Genomic DNA, 21,002 nt, shown 5'->3' on the forward strand with positions numbered 1-21,002 from the left:
TGTTGCATATACATACGAGAGATGTGTGTTAAAATTTCCCATTATGATTGTGAGCTTCTGTTTCTAGTAGTTTTGTCCACTTTTGCTTTATGTATTTTTGAGGTGTTCATCAAATTAATACTGTTTTATCTTCCAGGTTACCTGAATCTCTCATCATTATGAGATACCCCTCTTTATTTCTACCATCTTTTCTCTGAAACTCTTCTCTTTTCTTGAAATAACTACACCAGCTGTTTGCACAGCTGTGCAAACAGCTCCTATGTCACAGGTTTTGAGCTTTTAGCATTATGTTTGCACAAAGTAGGAAATACTCATTAATTGTGCATATGACTGTCACTTTCTTTTTTTTTTTTTTTGCATGGGCAGGCACTGGGAATTGAACTCAGGTCTCCAGCATGGCAGGTGAGAACACTGCCTGCTGAGCCACCGTGGCCCACCCTGTCACTTTTAAATTTTTTAAATGTGAAAGTAAATATAAAAATATGTAAGACACGCATTCAAAGTAACAATCTTAAAAAATATAAAAATATGTAAGACACGCATTCAAAGTAACAATCTTAAAAATAAATAGGAAATAAATAACAATCATGTGTCAACCCCTCACAGTTTAAATATAGAACACTACCAATATCTGAGACCCCATATGGTCCTCTCTGATTCTTGTGAACCAGGCTCATGAAATGTTTTATTCATACCATTATGTTTGGAGTTTATTCATATAGATAAGATGGGAAAAAAAATTGTTAAACCATATGTATGTATGATTGCATTTTTATATCCTTATAAGGTTTTTTTCCCCTGATTTTGATCTTTACCGAAATGGATTCAAACTATGTAATCATGGGTTTTTAAAATAAATATATACCATTTTATTGTAGTAACATATATAATCTCAAATATGTCATTTTAACCACTTAAATGTACAATTTAGTGGCATTACTCACATTTACAGTGTTGTGCTACCATCAATATTATCTATTACCAAAAGTTTTTCATCCCTCATAACAGAAGTTCTGTAATCCGTTCAGCAATAACTCCCTCTTTTCCCTTCCCACAGACTTTGGTAAATTCTAATCTACTTTGCATCAGTTTTCTTATTCTGTATATGTGATACAAGTGGAATTAATTGTATAGTATTTATTCTTTTGCTTCTGGCGTATTTCACTTTTTATGTTTTCAAGGTTCATCCATGTAACGTATCAAACTTTCACTTTTTATGATTGAATAATAGTCCATTGCATGTATTCAGCACACTTTATCAAACTGTGTTTTATGGCTTTTTTTTTTTTACTCACAGTTGTTTTGAGATACATCCTCAATCTTTTTTAGTTAATCAGTTTTTCAATGAATAAATACTATCTTCTGAATTTCTATTTCCAGTCTTGACTTTTGCCTTGAGATCAAGATTTCTATATCCACCTGACTGCTAAAAACCTCTACTTTGATATGTAGTAGGCATCTCAAACTTAACATCGCCAGAAATCAGTTCTTGATTTCCTACTCTTCATTCTCCCAAATTTGCTTTTTCTTTCTTACCTAACTCTCCCTGCACTCACCTAACTGTACAAGAACCAAAAACCAAGGTGGAAACAAATTTGGTTTATATTCAAGTATAAAAAGGAGGGTAGATTGACTTGATTGGGTAAATATGGTGGGGTATCACAATAAAGTGAGAGGGGCAGAGGCCAGAACTTATAAGGCTTCTAGATCTTGGCAAGGAGTTTTGATTTGGTTTGAGTGTGAGAGGAAGGATGTGGTGAGCAAGGAGACCAGAAAGAACACAGCAGTCTTGGAGGGCTAAGATGGTGGTGTGAAGTATGCTGTTAGCAGTGAATATGGAGAAAGGTGGCCAGATTTGAATATATTTTGGACTGTGAGATGGTATATAAGGTGCTGATGAATTAGATGCAGGGGTGTGCAAAAAGTATGTAACCTCAAGGTTACTTTTTAGTCTTCTCTGTGATCTGCCATTCCTTCTGGACATCCAGTTAAGTATACTTTATATTCTCTCATTCTAACTTCCATGACTTCTGAATGTTGTTTCCTATTTTCTATCAGTCTCTCTCTATCTTATTCTTCAAGATTTTTACAATCATCTTCCAGTTCACAAATTCTCATTTCAATTGTATCTAATCTACATCAATAATCATTAAGATTTTCATCCAGTAACTATGTTTACAATCTGGCTAATCTTTTATAGAATTTCATTTCTTTATTTATATATCTACTTTTTGAATACAAAAGTTATAGGGTTACAGAAAAACCAGCAAAAAATATAGAGTTCCTGTATTTATATCCTATCCGCTTAACATGGTTTTCTCTGTTAACACTTTGTGTTAGTGTGATAGGTTTATTACAATTGATATACTAATATTATATTTATATTATTAACTGTACTCCATTAGTGGTTTACTGTTTGTGTTGTATGGTCCTATGCTTATTAAAACATTTTTTTCTATTAACATATATATATATACACACACACACACACACACCAAAATTTCATCTTTTAACCACATGGATTCAAGTATATAATTCAGTACTATGTTAAGTATATTCACAATGTTGTGCCACCCCATCTATTACTAAAACTCTTCAATCTACCTAAACAGAAGCTCTAACAATTGAGCATTAATTCATTTTCTACCAAACCCCAATCCCTGGTAAACTGTATTCTAGTTCCTGACTCTGAATTTGCTTATTCTGATTATTTCATGACAGTGAGATCAAGCAAAGTTTGTCCTTTTTGTCTGCCTTGTTTCACTCAACATGTCTTAAAAATTCATCCATGTTGTTTCATACATCAGAACTTGATTCCTCTCTACAGCAGAATTTATTCCATTGTGTGTGTCTGTGCACACAAACATGCCCCTCATTTTGCTTATCCATTCATTGTTTGATGTACACTTGGGTTGCTTCCATCTTTTGGCAATTGTAAATAGTGTCAGTATGAACACTGATGTGCAAATATATGCTTGAGTCCCTGCTTTCAATTATTTGGGGTATTGCTGGGTCATACGATAATTCTATATGTAACTTTCTGAGGAACTGCCAAAATGTCTTCCAAAGTGGCTGAACCATGTGACAACAAGTATGGATGAGTATTCCATTTCTCCACATCTACTCCAACACTTGTAATTTTACATTTTTTGATAGTAGCCATTCTAATGGGTGTGAAATGGCATCTTGTTGCTTCAGCTGGCATTTCCATAATGACTAACGACATGCTTTTTGATGATTTGAATATCTCTTGGAGATATTTTTTAGTTTTTTTTTGGCATGGGTAGGCTCTTGGGATCAAACCTGGGTCTCTGGCATGGCAGGTGAGAATTCTGCCACTGAGCCACCATTGCACTGCCCTCAAGTAGACTTTTATTTTCTCCCATCCTGTAGATTATCTTTTTACTTTCATGAGGTAGTCCTTTGAAACATATAAGTTTTTACATTTTGATGAAGTCTGAGTTACCGACTTTTTTTCCTCCTCTCAGAAATTACTGCGTTACACAACTTCTCTAAGATGCTTCCCTGTGTTTATTCCTAGGAGTTTTATAATTCTGATTCATGTATTTAGCTTTTGATCCATTTTGAGTTGTTTTTTTTGTATGCTGTATGGTGGGGTCACATTTTGTTATTTTTCCACATGAGTATCCCATTATTGCAGCACCATTTGTTAAATTTGTTTTGTTTTAGGAAGTGCATGGACTGGGAATTAAACCCGGGTCTCCCGCTTGGTTGGCAAGAATTCTACCACTGAATTACTCTTGCACCTCCTTGAGTTGACTTTTTATGTGGTCTGCAGTAGGTTTCTGCCTTCACTCTTTTGAATATAGGTATCTAGTTTTTCCAGCACAATTTGTTGAAGAATTATTCTTTCCCCCATTGAATGGATGTAGCACCCTTGTCAAAAATCGATGGGCCATAGTTGTGAGGATTTATTACTGAATTCTCAATTTGATACAGTTGGGTTATATGGCTGTGTGCCAGGATCACACAATGTTCGACTACTGTAGATTTGTGGTATGCTTTAAAATCACGAAGTGTGAGTCTTCCAAATCTGTTCTGTTTTTTAAAGATGGCTTTGGTTATATGGGGCCCTGAACTTTCCATATAAAGGTGATGATTGGCTTTTCCATTTCTGCAAAGAAAGCTGTTATAATTTTTATTAAACTTAAATATGTAAATTGCTCTAGGTAGCACTGACATTTTAACAATATTTAGTTTTCTAATCTATAAATACAACATGCTTCCATTTATTTGGGACTTCATTCATTTCTTCTAGAAATGTTTATAGTTTTTCATGAATAAGTCCTATACAACTTGGTTAAATTTATTCCAAGATATTTTTTCTTCTAGTAGCTATTGTAAATGGAGCTTTTTCACTGATTTCCTCTTTAAACTGTTCCCACTAGAATATAGAAGCAGTACTATTTTTTGCATGTTACTCTTAGAGTCACCACTTTGCTGAATTCACATATTAGTTCTAGTAGCTTTGTTGTTGACTTTTCAAGATTTTATATATAAAGTTCATGTTATCTGCAAATAAGGAAGGTTTTACTTCTTCCTTTCCAATTTGGATTCCTTTTAATCTCTTTCTTGCCTAATTTTTATGGCTAGTATAATGCTGAATAACAGTGGTGACATTGGGCATCTTACATCTTCCTCTAAGATTATAAACAAGACTAAGTCTCTCAGTCTTTCATTATTTAGTATGATGATAGCTGTGGATTTTCATATATTTTCATATATGCCCTGTATCATATTGAGGAAATTTCCTTTTATTCCTAGTGTTCTATATGTTTTTAACAAGATATGCCCTGTATCATATTGAGGAAACTTCCTTTTATTCCTAGTGTTCTATATGTTTTATTCCTAGTGTTTTATATGTTTTCAAAGGGCTTCGTTCATCAACAGAGTTGATCATGTGGTTGTTTTTCTTCATTGTGTTAGTGTGATATATGAATTGATTTTTTTATATTGCATACCTGGGATAAATCTCACTTGATAATGATCTACAATTTTTTAAATGTGAATTGGATTCAGTTTCTAGTATTTTGTTGAGGGATTTTACATCTATATTTATAAAGGATTTTGGCCTATAATTTTCCTTTCTTGGGGTATCTTTATCTGGCTTTGGTATTAGGATGATGTCGGACCAATAGAATGAGTTAGGGAGTGTTCCTTACTCTTAATTTTTGAGAAGATTCTGAGCAGGATTGGTGTTAATTCTTGTTGATAAATTTGGTAAACTTCACCAATAAAGCCATTTGGTCCTAGGCTTTTCCTTTGTTAGATGGGTTTTGATTATTGTTTCAACTTACTTTTTAGTGGTCTATTGAGATGATTTCTTCATGAATCAGTTTGTGTGCTTCTAGGAACTTGCTAATTTCATCTAGCCAATCTAATTTGTTGGTGTACTTTTGTTCATAGCATTCTCTTATCTTTTTTATGTCTTTACAGTCAGTAGCATGGTCCACCACCTTTCATTTCTGATTTTAGTTATTTGTTTCCTCTTTTTTTGTTGTTGTTGTCAGTCTAGCTTAAAGGTTTGTTGATTTTATTGATGTTTTCATAGAAACAACTTTTGGTTTTGTTAATTAAAAAAAATTATCCATTTCATTTACTTCTGTTCTAATCTTTATTTCTTTTCTTCTTATTTTGGCTTTAGTTTATTCTTCTTTTCTAGATCTTCCAGCTGTGAAACTAGGTCTTTAATTTGAGATTGTTTTATTTAAAACATAAGCATTTAAAGCTATATTTATCTCTTCCTTTGCTGTATCACATAAGTTTTGTGATACTATTATATTTTCATTTTCCTCAAGGTATTTCCTGATTTTTTTTCATGATTTCTTCTTTGACCTACTGGTTGTTTAAGAGTGCACTGTTTATTTCCATGCTTGTGAATTTTCCAGTTCTCTGTTATCAATAAATAGTGATGTTCTTTGTACCGTGTAAGAATTTTCCTTTTAAAGTCTTTTTTATCTAATAGTAGTATAGCTTTCAGTTCTCTTTTGGTTGCTATTTGCATGAGACATTTTTTTCCCTATCCCTTCAATTTCAACCTACTTGTGACTTACTATTTACGGGGTATATCTTGTAAACAGCATATAGTTGTTCTAATTAACTTTTCACTTATAAATTTATCTTTCCAATATCTGACTTTTGCCTGGAGAGTTTAAAATATATTCATTAAAATTAACCACTAAAAATGCAGGAGTTTCTTCTGCCATTTGCTGTTTAATCTTTCTATGTCTTATACATTGTTTGCCCCTTAATTCTTCATATATATTTGACTTTTTTTGTTTTATATCATATTGAATCCCTTCTCACTTATTTCTGTAAATATTTTTCATATATATTCTTTGTAGTTACCATGGGACTTAAATTATTCTAATTACATAACAATTACGTTTGATTTATACCAAGTTAATTGCAACAGATACATATACACTGTTCTTATATCTGTCACTCCATTTTTTGATACTTGTTACAAATTGTATTTTTATACATTGTATATTTAAAACAATAGATTTAGCATTATTTTATATGTATTTTCATTTTAGAATGGGTAAGAAGTAAAAAGTGGAATTACATATCAAAAGATACAACAGTACTAGCATTAGAAGTCCCACTGTCTTCTCACCTCAGTGGTCTCTAATGAGAAATTAGCACTTGATCTCACTGCAACCCCCTTGCTGTTATATATATTGCTGTCCTTTTGTAGCTTTCAGAACTATCTCCATGTCCTTGGCATTTTACAATTTCACTACTATGTGTCTGGACACAATTTTCTTTGAGTGTATTGTTTGGCATTCATTGGTCTTCTCAAATGTATGTATTCATGTCTTTCATTAAATTTTGGCAAGTTTTTTTTTTACCATTATTTGAGTAGGCCCTCTGCCCCCTTCTTTTTTGGGACTCCCATAGTGCTTGTATTTGCATACCTGTATGTGTCCCACAGATCTCTTAGGCTCTGTTTGTAAAATTCTTTTTTCTTATCCTCAATCTGAATATTTTCAATTGTCTTGTCCTTGAGATCACTGATTCATTCTTCTGCCAACTCCAATCTGATGTTGAAACCCCTACGGCATTTTAAATTTCAGCTATTGTGCTCTTCAATTCCAGTATTTCTGTTCATTTTTTAAAATTTCGCTTTTTATCAAGGCTCTTAAATCATTAATTCCTTATTTTCCTGGTATTCTTTAGCTCTCTGTGTTTATCTCCTGAGCATACTGATGATCTTCAGTAGGTTCAAAGTCTGCCTTCTTCATTGATGTTTGTGATTTCTATGCTGTTCCCTTGGATGGGCCATCATTTCCTGTTTGTCTGTCTTGTAACATTTTGTTACACACTGCATTTTAATATTTTTAAGTATTAATTCTGAGATTCAGTCTCTGAACTGCCTGTTCCATAAGTTTGTATCCAACTAGTGATATGATGGAGATTTCCTTTAGTGCCAGGAGGTAACCAGAAGAAACTGGATCAAAAACACCTTGCACAATCTTTGTAAATTGACTCTACTCTCCTTTAGTTTAGCACTCCTATTGAGATCAGCTGGAGGCAAATGTGAAGGTCAGGGTCCTTGCAGTCGTTTCTGATCTGTCTTGTCCTGGGCTTGTACTTTCTCAAGACCATAGGAATTCTGTTTATAGGAATTTGAATAACCCCCTTACTCCCTAAGAAATAGACTTTCTCTTCCAGGTGCTCTACTGCATGACTTAAAACAGGTAACCTTTTGTCCCAGGCTCCTTTGACTTAATTGTTTCTTATTCTACTTTAGCATCTATAAACTCTGCTTTGCCTGTAGGAAAGTTCTGAGAAGGTAAGCCTCAGGAGAATTTCCTGCTTTAGTCTTTCAGGCTGCCATGCACTAGACTGGCACTGACATACAAGTACTCCAGTGTGTGTATAGTGGTTACTGTGCTCCCCTTGGAACAGGGCCGGGGACCCACAATTGGCGTGCATATTGGTTCCATGCTGTGCGGAGGTAGGGTTTTGGGAGGGCCAGTACTTGCACAGTAAGTTTCTCCTACTATTTTTAAAGCCGCATTTTCTTGATTTCCAACTCGTCCAGTTACTGCAACCTTTTATCTGGTGTATTGAGGAAGATCACTCTGCTGGTTTCTGCAGGTTGTTCAAAGTATCTGTACAGGAATGGCACCATTCATACTATCTATGGAGTATCTTACAACATCATCTTGGTTGACTAGAAGTCCTTTATATCTAATTATTATTATTATTTTTAATATCTAATATTTTAAACATATTTTATATTCTTTCAGATTATTCTATTTGTAGTTCTTAAAAGCCCAATTTTCCTATTTGGGATTTTAACTCTGGTTCATTTCTTTCTGTAAATTGTGTACCTGTGAGAGTGTGTTTGTGAGTTTAAACATAGCAAAAAATATCCACTTCTGCTTCCAATAGGACCCTATCTGAAGCTGCCCCTATAGGATGGTTTTATATCCTCACAGATTCTGCTGGCGGTCCAGAGTTGATTTTGTTTTCTTGTCTTGTTGTTCTGATAATATACACTTAGTATAAACCCAGACTTTAAACTTACCTGTAAAGCAGGCTTGGGATTCTGATTTTTTCATAAATGTGTTTCTGGACTCATAGATTGTTTTTATAGCCTCTCTTAATGTATAAGCTCTTTGAGGCTTTATTAAGGGGTTAAATTATATCTCCATGTTCTCCTATAGGCTGAAACCCTGTCTCTTGTCCCTACATGAGCATGAGGATCTCAGTCTGTATATTGTTCAAGTGGTTTGAGTAAATTTTGTCAGAGACTCTTATAGATCCTTTCTTGTGGCAGGTCATTTTTATCTCAGAGACTGGTGGCTGCCAGTGCCATGTGCACATAGCAAACATTTTCTATTGAATAGCTCAACTGAAATTTTTGTTTCATTGATCTACACATTGAGCATACCTGCACTTGCCAACAGACCTTCCAGCAATTGATGAAACTCTAGCGTCCACTCATGTTAGCATGTATTTCTAGGAAAGACCGCAATTGGGGATTACATATTTGGGGCAGATGTGTGATTCTCATTACCTTACTATGATTTACATTACTTTCTTGTAGTTTCCCCACTTTTGCTTCTAAGTGGCCACATTATCAAACAGCTTTACTTGAATATTTACTTGTGAATAAGCTTGTGTAAAGCATCCAGAAGGAAAAGGCTTAGTTCATTTGGTCCCTATTAGTCTCAGTATCAAAGATTTTCACCCAGTATCATCAAATATAACAAACTCTTATTGAAAGACTAAAATATTGGAGCGGGCCATGGTGGCTCAGCAGGCAGGAATGCTTGCCTGCGATGCCAGAGGACCAGGGTTCGATTCCCAGTGCCTGCCCATGTGAAAAAAAAAGAAAGACTAAAATATTTTTTAGATTAGTATATGTGGATATGTACATTTAAATGTACAGAAAACAAAAATTACATCCAGAAACCTAAATGTAATATTTCTTTAGTGCTAAAAACTTAAGATTCTCTACAGTAGACAGTATTGATGGCTCTGATAATCTTTAAACTATAATCATTTTTACTGTATGGTCACATTCATAATATTAACAACATATCTTTAATATCATTACTCAGTTCAATTTTGGACATGTACCATTTTCTTAGGCTGTACAATTGTGACCCTAAATGGGTCCAGAATTGAGAATACTTAGTTCTTACCTGTTTATGTTAAAGCTGTGACATGATTTTATTTTTCACAATTCAAAAAGTTATGTATTTTTTTAAAAGTTTACTCACGTTAAGTATTCCTTTTACCCTGATTCCCCCTTTCCTCTCATAGGTAACCACCATTACCATTTTCTTGTCTATCCTTCTAGAAATACTTTACTAAAACACACACACACTCTCTCTCTCTCTCTCTCTCACTCTCTCTTTCAGATTAATATCTGACTTCCATCTCTTTGTTTGACCCTAAAAAGTGGAAAGTACTTTAGCCCTTTATGGTGTGGTTTCTTCTGCTCCCTACACATTCTTATAGCTATTTTATATATCTACTATAGATACTGAACTCCTGCCATCTGGTCATAAGTGGAATACAAATGACAATAGGTGGGGAAAATCAGCAACCTAGCACCCCAAATTTAAGAGAATTTTCCTAAAGAAAAAATAAACAGAAAGATTTAGCAGCCAGAAAGGACAGGGCTACTGTCTCTTTGGTCACTAGAAAACTACTAATTGCATGTCTGAAAATCAGCAGTCCCCCCTCAATCCTCCCCAATCTAAAGTCTACTTTGTATTCAAGATCATGGGAAAACAAAGTACATTGCTAATTACTAATCAGAAAATGTCAGCTACTTAATGAAAATAGCATATAAATGGTTAATTAAAAATTAAACTCAAAGTACACTGGCCTAACTCCCCAGTGCTCTGTACAAAGGATAGCTTACATAAAGTTAAGACTTTTCTTTTGGTCTTTTAAAATTTAAATATATATCTGAACAATTAAGAGAGAACACTTTTTATCTTAGTAATTAAATGCTTTTTTAGAACCTTTATATCTGAAAAAATAATTTTAATCTTTTGCTTTTTCTAGTGATTATTTCCTAAAAATAACACACAATTGCATATATTTTACAGTTCCAATCTTATTTTTTTATTCTCTTATGGAATGCTAGGTTTAATGTTACAGTATGGTTGTCAAAGCTACTGAAATGTCCATGTCTAAATGCTGTAGAACAGTATAACTTTAATGATTTTAGACAAAACACCTGTTATTTTACAACTGAGGTCTGGTGGTTTTTAAACTGATGCCTATGCATATGGCCAGCCACAAACCTTGAGGATGCTCATTATGTCTACATATATATACAAATATATCCCATACAGATGTGTACACACAGGCATGTATTAATTTATGAGTGGGAAATTAATAGAATTATATATATATATATATATACACACACACACACGCAGGCATGCATATCTAATTACATGTACCCACTCTCACGATTGAGCTCACTTCTCTAACACTAGTTAATTGGTTCCATGCCCAATTATTATTGCTGCCCATACAACTACATGATTTTAGTGCCAATATTAGGCACCGTTTGGAAGCAGGATAGGTATGTCTCTGCATATAGATATGTATATTTATGTATGTTTTTTGTATATAAAGGAATTATTTCTCCCTTTTATGCTTTAGTCATGCATCACTACAATAAACAGTTTTTCAACATAGGTTTTAGAATTCTAAACAGTGTAAAATCTACTTCTGGAAAACTGTATATGTTCATAGTTACAAAAAATATATTATATACGTGTGTTTGTGTGTGTGTGTGTATGATTGAAACCTATTGAGTACATATGTTCTTTTAATTTGGCTATATTCTAGCCATTAGATAAATTAAAAACACCCTCCTAAAAGGATGTTATGGTATCCTTAAATAGACCATTTCCTGTATTTAGAACAGGTGATATATTTTAAAAGTTGACAAAATGATGTTAAAGATTTGAAAAACTCTATGCATTAAATATATAAAGGTTCCCACCAAGGGCCTGGTTCAATTCATTGTCTAAGATTCTTTCATGTTGCAAGACTGACCAATCAGTCATTATTCTTAAAATTATGGCTCATTAAGGCTTTTATACAAAGAAAGCCTAATTTTTAATCAATTATAAAAAGTTCCATTTGAAAGAAAAAAATGTACACGAACACTAAAGTACTCATGGATATCATCCTGTACAAAGTGACTATGTAAAGACAGAAGGCTCTTTCCCAGTAAGAACACCTCTTGGTAGCACATGTAAACCTGGTTTGGTTCTTCTGCTCTGCAGCTATTCAGCATGTAAAATTTAAACTATTTCACATTAACATTTAATTTAATACAGTGCAAATATTTGAGAATAACTTGCTCCCTCCAGTGAAACAAGTACCAGCATTATGCTGAATTCTCTTCAGATCTATTTACACATTGAGCTAAAAGTTTGCCATAAACTTTGAAATTTGCTGAATATCAGCAGAAATGTAACTAAACTAGCAGCAATTGCGTCTACAATATTTGATAGTTACTTGAGAGAAAGCATAAAATTTTCCAGGCTGTACTCTGAATCATATTGCTCTTGATCCCAAAGATCACTCAGGTTTTCAAGGATTGATTTCATACTTGCTTTTCCAGAAGTAGATGTGTCAGCTTTTTCTGCTTTACCGCCCTTAAGGAAAATGATTGAAAGAAAAAATTAAAGATTATTAGCTTCAGAAATTATATTTTCCCTTAAAATATCACACTTTTCTCTAATGCACTTTTTCAGAGTTGAACCCTTCAAATGATGGGGAAGTTCATGATCTCCATTCTATTTTCCCACAGCTTTATTAACTTTACTTACAATTTTTAGCTTTTATTTGGGAAAAATTATAAGAATGTTACAAAGAACTCATTAATTTAGTCACATTTGCATTGTCATTCTCTTGCATTAGCATATACATGTATTAGAAAACATCTAAGTCATTTGAGAGTAAGTAGTAGACATCAGCATATATTCCTAAGAGAAAGGACATTTTCATAAATAACCATAGTACAAAGAGATGTGATTAAGGGAATTTAACTCTGATACATTAAAATTATCTAATACACATTTTTCAAGTTTTTCCAATTGTTCCAATACTGTTCTTTATGTCAATAGCTCCTGCCTCCCTGGAACATTCCCCAAGTCCAGTTCTGCTCTCTGAAAGTCACCTGTAAGAATATTCTCTCAAACAGAATAAAAAGTATTTGAAGACAGCTGTATGGTTTCTTTGAGCCTTTTCTCGAAGTTAAACATACCTAATTCTTTCAACCTCTCCTTACATGACATGATTGAGAACCTTCCTCCTTTCATTTTGGCCATCTTTTAGGGACTTACACTATTTTGTCACAGTTTAAAATTCAGCACCCAAACCAATATACAGTATTCCAGATTGTTTTTTAACACATACAGAGTACAATGGAACTACTTTCTCTCAGATTTTTTTTATCATTCCATTCTACATATATAATCAGTAATTCTTAATATCATCACAGTTGCATTTTCATCATTTCTTAGAACATTTGCATCGATTTAGAAAAATAAATAAAGACAACAGAAATAAAAACAAAACGATAACAGAAAAAAAAAAGATTATAAATACCATACCCCTTACCCCTCGCTTTCATTTACCACTAGCATTTCAAACTAAATTTATTTTAACATTTGTTCCCCCTATTATTCATTTTTATTCCATATGTTCTACTCTTCTGTTGATATGGTAGATACAAGGAGCATCAGACACAAGGTTTTCACAATCACACAGTCACATTGTGAAAGCTATATCATTGTTCAATCATCATCAAGAAACATGGCTACTGGAACACAGCTCTACATTTTCAGGCAGTTCCCTCCAGCCTCTCCACCATATCTTGAACAACAAGGTGATATCTACTTAATGCATAAGAATAACCTCCAGGATAACCTCTCGACTTTGTTTGGAATCTCTCAGCCATTGACACTTAGTCTCATTTCACTCTTCCCCCTTTTGGTCGAGAAGGTTCTCTCAATCCCTTGATGTTAATTCTCAGCTCATTCTAGGGGTTTTCTCAGTCCCTTGATGCTGTTTCTCTCAGATTTTAACACTAAATTCTGTTATTACAACAAATTTGATTTTCTTATAAGGTCATTTCTAACCATAATTTACATTGTACATATTGCTTTTCTGAACCTATGCAAGATTTAAAATCCAACAGTGTTTTACATTAATAGATTGGCCAATATTTCCAGCTAGTATATCCTTTTAATTATGATTTTTTTTATCTAATGTATTAGTTCTGTGTCCTAATATTATCATGTACAATATCATTAGTGGCTACTATTTACTGAGAATCTATACTAGGTACCCTTCTTAATGCTTACATATATTTCATTTTATTCTCACAACTGTGTATAAAATAGACATTGTTACCCTCCTGAGGGCTTAGGTACACAGGAAAGTTAATTTGCCTTAGGTCACCAGGACCTGAGAGTTTGACCCAGGTCCAGAAATAGGCTGTCTTTCAGCAGGAAAAGATGAAGGAAAGAAACCTTGGGGCAAGACACTGGACACATCAATAAACCTCAAAACATCTAGCACCCACTAGCTGCCTAAGCGCCAAAAATTGTTTCAAGGTGGGATCTAGTAGATACTAAAGTGAATATCTTCTCTGCTCCCTTTAATACTTTCACTAAGCAGTCCCAGGGAACCTGCAAACCCTAAGAGATACAACAGATTGTACAAGTACTGTACCTTATCAAGAGTAAACAGATCAAGAAGTTGATCCGTTCCCATACTCTGCAAACTGGAATTCTCTTGGCTAATAACAGTATTTGCTATGTTCATCTTAAATTTCTGCAAACCCATTATTTTCTCTTCCAGTGTTCCTCTGGTTATCAGTCGGTAAACGTTAACCACACGTTTCTGAAAAAGAAAAACAGTTAAGCAATAGTACCCAAATAATCTGAAGTTTTGAAGTTCAGCAAGTCAGAGGGCTTACATATACTTGTGCTGTATGTACATACTACTATATAGTTAGGGTTGGGCTTTCTTGATTTCTGTCTAGCCCCCATGAACTCAAAATGTTTACAGAGAATCACAGGACATTAGCAGATTTTCTTAGCTCAAGTGCCTCTTTTAAATTATGAAGAAGTAGTGATCCAGAAGTGTTAAGTGCCTTGCCAAAAGGTCACACAGCACTTGTTAACATCAGAGCAGGGACTTTAACCAAGGCTTCTTGACTTTTCTTGGCAATACTTTTCTCAGTATGCAGGTTAACATCTGTGAGAGGTGACTTTTTACCTGCCCAATGCGATGGGCCCGGTCCATGGCCTGCAGATCTCGCATGGGATTCCAGTCATGTTCCACAAATACCACTGTGTCAGCGCCTGTTAAGTTAAGCCCCAGGCCACCAACGTGAGTTGTAAGTAAAAGGACATCTATGGATGGATCATTGTTAAACCTAAGGCAATATTAAAAAATAAAATTAATACACTTTCTAAGCCTTCTATAATAGAAACTTGTCAGTTTAATAAAAATTAAACAGCATATATGACAACACTGCTTCAAAATCCATGATACAGACATTTCCATGACCACCTGAAATGAAAATATACTCTTTTAATATATATAATGTCTTTATTAGTGGAAAGAATGTATTCTGCCATTGTGAGAAATCTTTGAAATATTAAGGCCAACTGGGTTCTATTTTAGGATATCAGATAAAGTTATAAAATTCTTACTAAACCCTAAACACAAAACTCAACTATGGGCGGAGAGGTTTATTATGTCTAGAACCTAAATTTTCTGTAACACACAATATAATTTAAGCTGTCAGGATAGCTCATTTAAGCAAATCAAACTCCTAGAGTCCAGAAAAGGAATCAAACATTTTAATTCTGTATAGCTTAATGTAATACCAAGATACATCTCAGACTATGGTGGATGGATACTTAAAAAGTACTGGTACCAGAGTCCCTTGAGGGTCTGAAGATAAAATATGCAAATATTCTAAAAATGATCATGGTGATGAATATACAAATATGTGATGATAATGTGAGCCATTGATTGTGTACCATGTATGGACTATATGTGTGTGAAGACTTGTCAATAAAAGTATATATATATATTAAAAAGATGCTATTCTGGAGGCTACTGTTATGCAAGCTTCAGTCAGATAGTATTAACTGCCATGTTTGCTAAACCCTAATCAACATCACTCCTGTTAACTCTTAAGAACACCTAGGGCTCAAACTGAAACTCTAAAATTTAAAGTTTCATGTACTAAGTTTGCTTTCCTGAAACCTATACATTCCCAGAGGGTTCCTAGGCCAGATAAATCCTGAAACCCCGAAGGACCAGACTCTCCAAGATTATCAATAATTACATCCTCCTATCCTTTAGTGTTGACACCCCCTGTTAATATCAAAAAGTCAGAATGGTTATTGACTAAAGAATCCCTCTAGATTGGGAGAAGGATCAAAGGCAGAAGAGTTATAACAGAGAAAACAGGATTTAAAATAAGTATGATTGCTGAAGCACTACTGATATTTCTTCCAGCCCCCAGTATTTTGGAGCAGCTATAAGGGAAAACCTAAAATTGTGGAATGGTAACCCATTACAAACTCTGAAATCTGTTCTGTAACTACTTTGTTGAAGTGTACTTTTAAAATTACTGCTTTCTCTTTCTTTGTTATATATGTTACATTTCACAATAAAAACATTAAAAAAAACCCCAAAACCTCAATTATGAACCGTTAAAGCTTGGAAACAGAAGAGGGGGGTGGGGAGCAGGATCTTATTATTCAGAGAAGGTAGAAGATGAGGGAGTTGGACACTGCTATCCTTATTAGTCCTAGAAGATACACTGACAAGGGACATCTAGTAACTTCCAAGCAAAAATACTAATATTATCATCACCAAACAATAACAGCAGTTACCAAGTTATCATTTTTTACATTTTTACTATCAGAAAATAATAGGCTTTATACATTAAGTGCATTATCTTATTTATTTGTTTTAACTATGAGAATATTATCATTATGCTTCTTTTAGATAGATTGCAGCTGTATGGAAAACAAACAGGCCCCAGAGAAACTCTACTGAAATAGAATGTTAGGAGTCAAATCTGGGTCTGTCTGTCTCCAAAGCCCGTTTAAAGACCTCTAACTATATTGTTCATAACAAAAAGGATGGCTGGTAAAAATGCCTACTCCTGAAGTATGCAGTTCTGGGACAGAAGCAAGTTTTTGAAAACAACCCCTGAGATTTCTAAAGCAAAGGGTATAACCTGTACTTAATGTACAAACCATTCTGCTTCCTAACTGGGGTATCTTCCAATTTGTTTTCAGCAGAGGAACAGGAATGAGGAGACTGATTTTAGCAAAACCAACAAACATTGCTGTCCCTCACTCCCAACACCCCTAAAAAATGAGGTAAAAAACAGTTGTCCCTATTGTTTGTTGATGCCTTAAATTTCTTTCATGCCCTTCAAAGTACTTTCCTGATGTAGTCATGCCTTTTCATTTACTAAACAAACTATTCAATTATATTTCTCTAGCTATTTATTTTATAAAGGGCTGATTGGGTTAAATTATAAAATAAAACACATTTGCAAATATTTATCGAAAGAAAACATTTCATGAAGCATATTTCAGTGTAAGTAATAATACATCTACTATAGCTTAATTTATGATAATAGAGTTTTATAAGACACTTACCGTGAAACAATTGAATGCCTCTGACCAGGAGGTATACTGCCATCTAATCTCAAATAAGTGACCGAGGGCAAGTGAGGTTTGAGAAGATCATGCTCTACAATATCAAGCATGCTTTTAAGCTGACAAAAGATCAGTATCCTGTGCTGGGCCACAACAGATTCTGTGCCACTCTCTGAAGTGCTGCCATTTCCCAAACCACAATCCAGCAACAACTTGAAAAAACAAAAACAAAACCAGTTGTTACAGGGGTGTTCAATGAAAGTAGTGACAAGAGATCTTTGTGGTGATAACACGTTCAATTTACCTGTAACCTGGATTTTAAATATATCCAAACCTAATGAGAATTTCGAGCTGCAGTCTATCAGTCTTGAGCATCTGGAACTAATTTTTGAGGGGCTTAGGGCTTTGCAGCTCTTAGGATTTCCTGGTTACTTCCTCAGGAGGGTATCTATTGGGCCTCACTCCTGTTAGAGGGAGTCTAGAGGTGCTCAGTAAATAAGGAAAGTGATGATAATGAAGATGCTCTGGGAAAAATGATTCATAAAAGATTATGAAAGCAGAGACTAAAAAGAAAAATAATGGTATGCAGCTAAATTTGGGAAAGATCAAAATTACAAAAAGGAAAGAAAAGAACAAATTGTCAGAGCATAAAATTCAAGAAAATCAGGTGATATCACCAAGATGGTGAATTAAGGCATGACAGAATCTTTAAAAAACCAGCAAAACTGGCAGAAACATCCTCAGAGGTGTGAAAAACAGTAAAAGAGCTGTGGTGACTTAGCAAATGCTGAATCAATAAAAAGGCAACTGTGGTACTGTTATTTGCCCTTCTCTCACCCTCTGGATGGATTGGTGTGGAGCCACTTGTACTCTCCCTGACTCTTAGGGGAAAAAGGAACCCCTATGGACATGCAGGGGTGCATTTATGTTTGTACCTATCCATCTGGTGGCCACTTGAAAGAATAAACCAGGATACTTATCTTTGGCTTGCTAACCCAGAACTTACCCTGCATGGAGAAGCAGAATGTGGAAGACTGAATCGATGTAAAAGCCAATGAAATGGACAGCCGCGGGCAAAGGATTACCAGCTTTAAGGCATAAATACAGTGCCCATGACTGGGACGAAACAGTGTTTCATAGAGAGAAGAGGGAACATTCAGATACTTCTAAACAGGGAAATTCCTAAGGCCACAAGTCCATGCCCAGTACAAGATGCACACTCAGAAAAAAAACACTGCACTAAAAAGTGTGGACCTACACTTTTGCCTAGAATGTTCTTCAGTTCCACTGTTAAGGCTAAATTCTGATGGAAAGCACCAACAATATGGAGCCAATCTGTAAAGACTGTGAAAAGTGTTTTTAGTTTGTTTTTTGTTAGCTCTTTGCATTCAAGGAAATCTCTATCATATCACTACCTGGATACAAACTTAAGGAACAGATGCCTTATTCTAGAACTAACATATTAAAATATCAAGATGTACAGTGCAAAAAAAAATTTCAAGGCATACCAATTAACAGGACATGATGGCCCATCAGAGAAACAAAGGAAACATCAGAAACCATCAATGAAGAATACCAGACTTTGGACATACTAGGCAGAGACTTTATTAAAAAATGGCCTTAAATATGTTAACAAATCTAAAGGAAAGAATGAACAAAGAACTAAAGGATATCAGGAAATCAATATATGAAAATGAGAATTCCAATAAAGAGATATGATAGAAAGGGACTAAAGAGAAATAGTGGAGCTGAAGACCACAACAACTGGATGAAAGAGTACTGTAGAGGGGTTGAAGATAAAACAATTCAAATCAACTGTTAGCAGGAGCAGAAAGAAAAAATAATTCATTTCATGTATGGTGTACATTCAGTGTCTGACAATATCATCACATAGTTGTGCATTCATCACCATGATCATTTTTAGAACATGTGCATCACTCTAGAAAAAGAAATAAAAAGAAAAAACCCATACATACCATACCCCTTACCATTCCCTCTCTCACTGACCACTAGTATTTCCATCTACACAATTTATTTTACCCTTTGTCCCCCTATTATTTATTTATTTTTTTATCCATATTTCTTTACTCATCTGTCCATACCCTGGATAAAAGGTGCATCCGACACAAGGTTTTTAATCACACAGTCCCATTATAAAAGCTATATATCGTTATACAATTGTCTTCAAGAATCAAGGCTACTGGAACACAGCTCATCAGTTTCAGGTACTTCCCTCCAGCCACTCCAATACACCATAAACTAAAAAGGGTTATCTATATAATGCACAAGAATAACCTCCAGGATAACCTCTTGATTCTCTCAGCCACTGAAACTTTCATTTCTTTCTTCCTCCTTTTGGTCAAGAAGGCTTTCTCAATCCCATGATGCTGGGTTCCAGCTTGTCCCAGGAGTCTCAGAGGGAAATTTATAGTTGTAAATGTTTATTAAAAAAGAAAATCTCAAATCGTAACCCTCACCTCACACCAGGAGGAACTAAAAACAGAACAGCGAACTAAACCAAAGGAAACAGAGGGGAGGAAATAAGAAAAATTAGAGCAGGGTAAAATAGAGAATTAAAAAAAAAAAAACAGCAGCAAAAATTAACAAAACCAAAAGCTGGTTCTTTATAAAGATCAATAAAACTAACAAACCTTTAACTAGACAAAGTTAAAAAAGAGGATGCAATAATAAAAACCAGAAATGAAAAGGACATAACTACCAATGCCATAGAAATAAAAAGGATTATTGAGAATACCATGAACAACTGTATGCCAACAAATTAGATAAACTAAAAGGACAAATGACAAGAAACACAATTCAAACTGACTCAAAAAGATACAGAATTTTCAAGAGACCATTAACAAGAGAATCAGTAACTTGTAGTCTTGCAACAAAGAAAAGCACGGCAGCAGATGGAGTCACTGGTGAATTTTACCAAGCTTACCAAAGAAGAATTAACACCAATCCTACACAAACTCTTCCAAAAAGCTGAAGAGGAGGGAACACTCCTTAACGCATTCTATAAGGCCAACATCACTCTAATACCAAAGTTAGATAAAGATATCACAAGAAAAGAAAACTACAGACTAATATTCCTTATGAATATAGACGTAAACATCCTTAAAATACTAGCAAATGGGGAGGTGCGACAGTGGCTCAGCAGGCAGAATTCTGGCCTGCCATATCAGAGACCTGGGTTCTATTCCTGCTGCCTGCCCATGCGGGGAAAAAAAGAGAGAGAGAGAGACGAGGGCATTGACTCTTGGGATAAAAAAGTTATCTGGGTGGGCCATGGTGGCTCAGCAGGCAGGATTCTCACTTGCCATGCCATAGACCCAGGTTCAATTCCTAGTGCCTGCCCATGGAGAAAAAAACAACAACTAGCAAATGGAAACGAACAGCACATTAAAATAATTATACACTATGATCAAGTGGGATTTATCTCAGGTATACAAAGGTGGCTCAACACATAGAAATCAATAGAATGAAGGATAAAAAACACATGATTATCTCAATTGAGGCAGAAAAGGCATCTGACTTCAGTACCCTTTACACGATAAAACCATCAGAATATAAATTGAAGGGAACTTCCTCAGCATGATAAAGGCACATATGAAAAATCCACACCTAACATCATACTCAACAGTGAAAGACTGAAAGCCTTCCTCCTAAGATCAGGAAGGATGATACCCATTTTCACTACTGCTATTCAATGTTGTACTGGAAGTGCTAGCTAGAGCAATCAAGCAAAAAATAGAAATAAAAGGCATCCAAATGGGA

The 21,002-nt window shown here is 34.7% G+C and overlaps 2 protein-coding genes across 3 annotated transcripts in view; one reads left to right on the plus strand and one right to left on the minus strand.

Annotated features, from left to right (window-relative positions):
* The window catches only part of CPEB3 (cytoplasmic polyadenylation element binding protein 3), a 304,384-nt gene extending 289,356 nt beyond the window's left edge, over window positions 1–15,028 (plus strand). The window contains exon 12 of the mRNA XM_077125447.1: window positions 14,770–15,028. Within this exon, the coding sequence (XP_076981562.1) occupies window positions 14,770–14,781 (12 nt within the window). The 3' untranslated portion in view covers window positions 14,782–15,028. The remainder of the gene's footprint in view (window positions 1–14,769) is intronic.
* The window catches only part of BTAF1 (B-TFIID TATA-box binding protein associated factor 1), a 145,727-nt gene continuing 125,993 nt past the window's right edge, over window positions 1,269–21,002 (minus strand). For both annotated transcript variants that reach the window (XM_077125429.1, XM_077125430.1), the window contains 4 exons: window positions 17,223–17,434; window positions 14,806–14,965; window positions 14,257–14,427; window positions 1,269–12,173 (listed from right to left, as the gene is read on the minus strand). In XM_077125429.1, coding sequence (XP_076981544.1) covers window positions 12,030–12,173; window positions 14,257–14,427; window positions 14,806–14,965; window positions 17,223–17,434 — 687 coding nt within the window. In that variant the 3' untranslated portion in view covers window positions 1,269–12,029. The remainder of the gene's footprint in view (window positions 12,174–14,256; window positions 14,428–14,805; window positions 14,966–17,222; window positions 17,435–21,002) is intronic.

This window comes from Tamandua tetradactyla, chromosome 13, assembly GCF_023851605.1.
Source record: "Tamandua tetradactyla isolate mTamTet1 chromosome 13, mTamTet1.pri, whole genome shotgun sequence".
Classification (NCBI taxonomy): domain Eukaryota; kingdom Metazoa; phylum Chordata; class Mammalia; order Pilosa; family Myrmecophagidae; genus Tamandua; species Tamandua tetradactyla.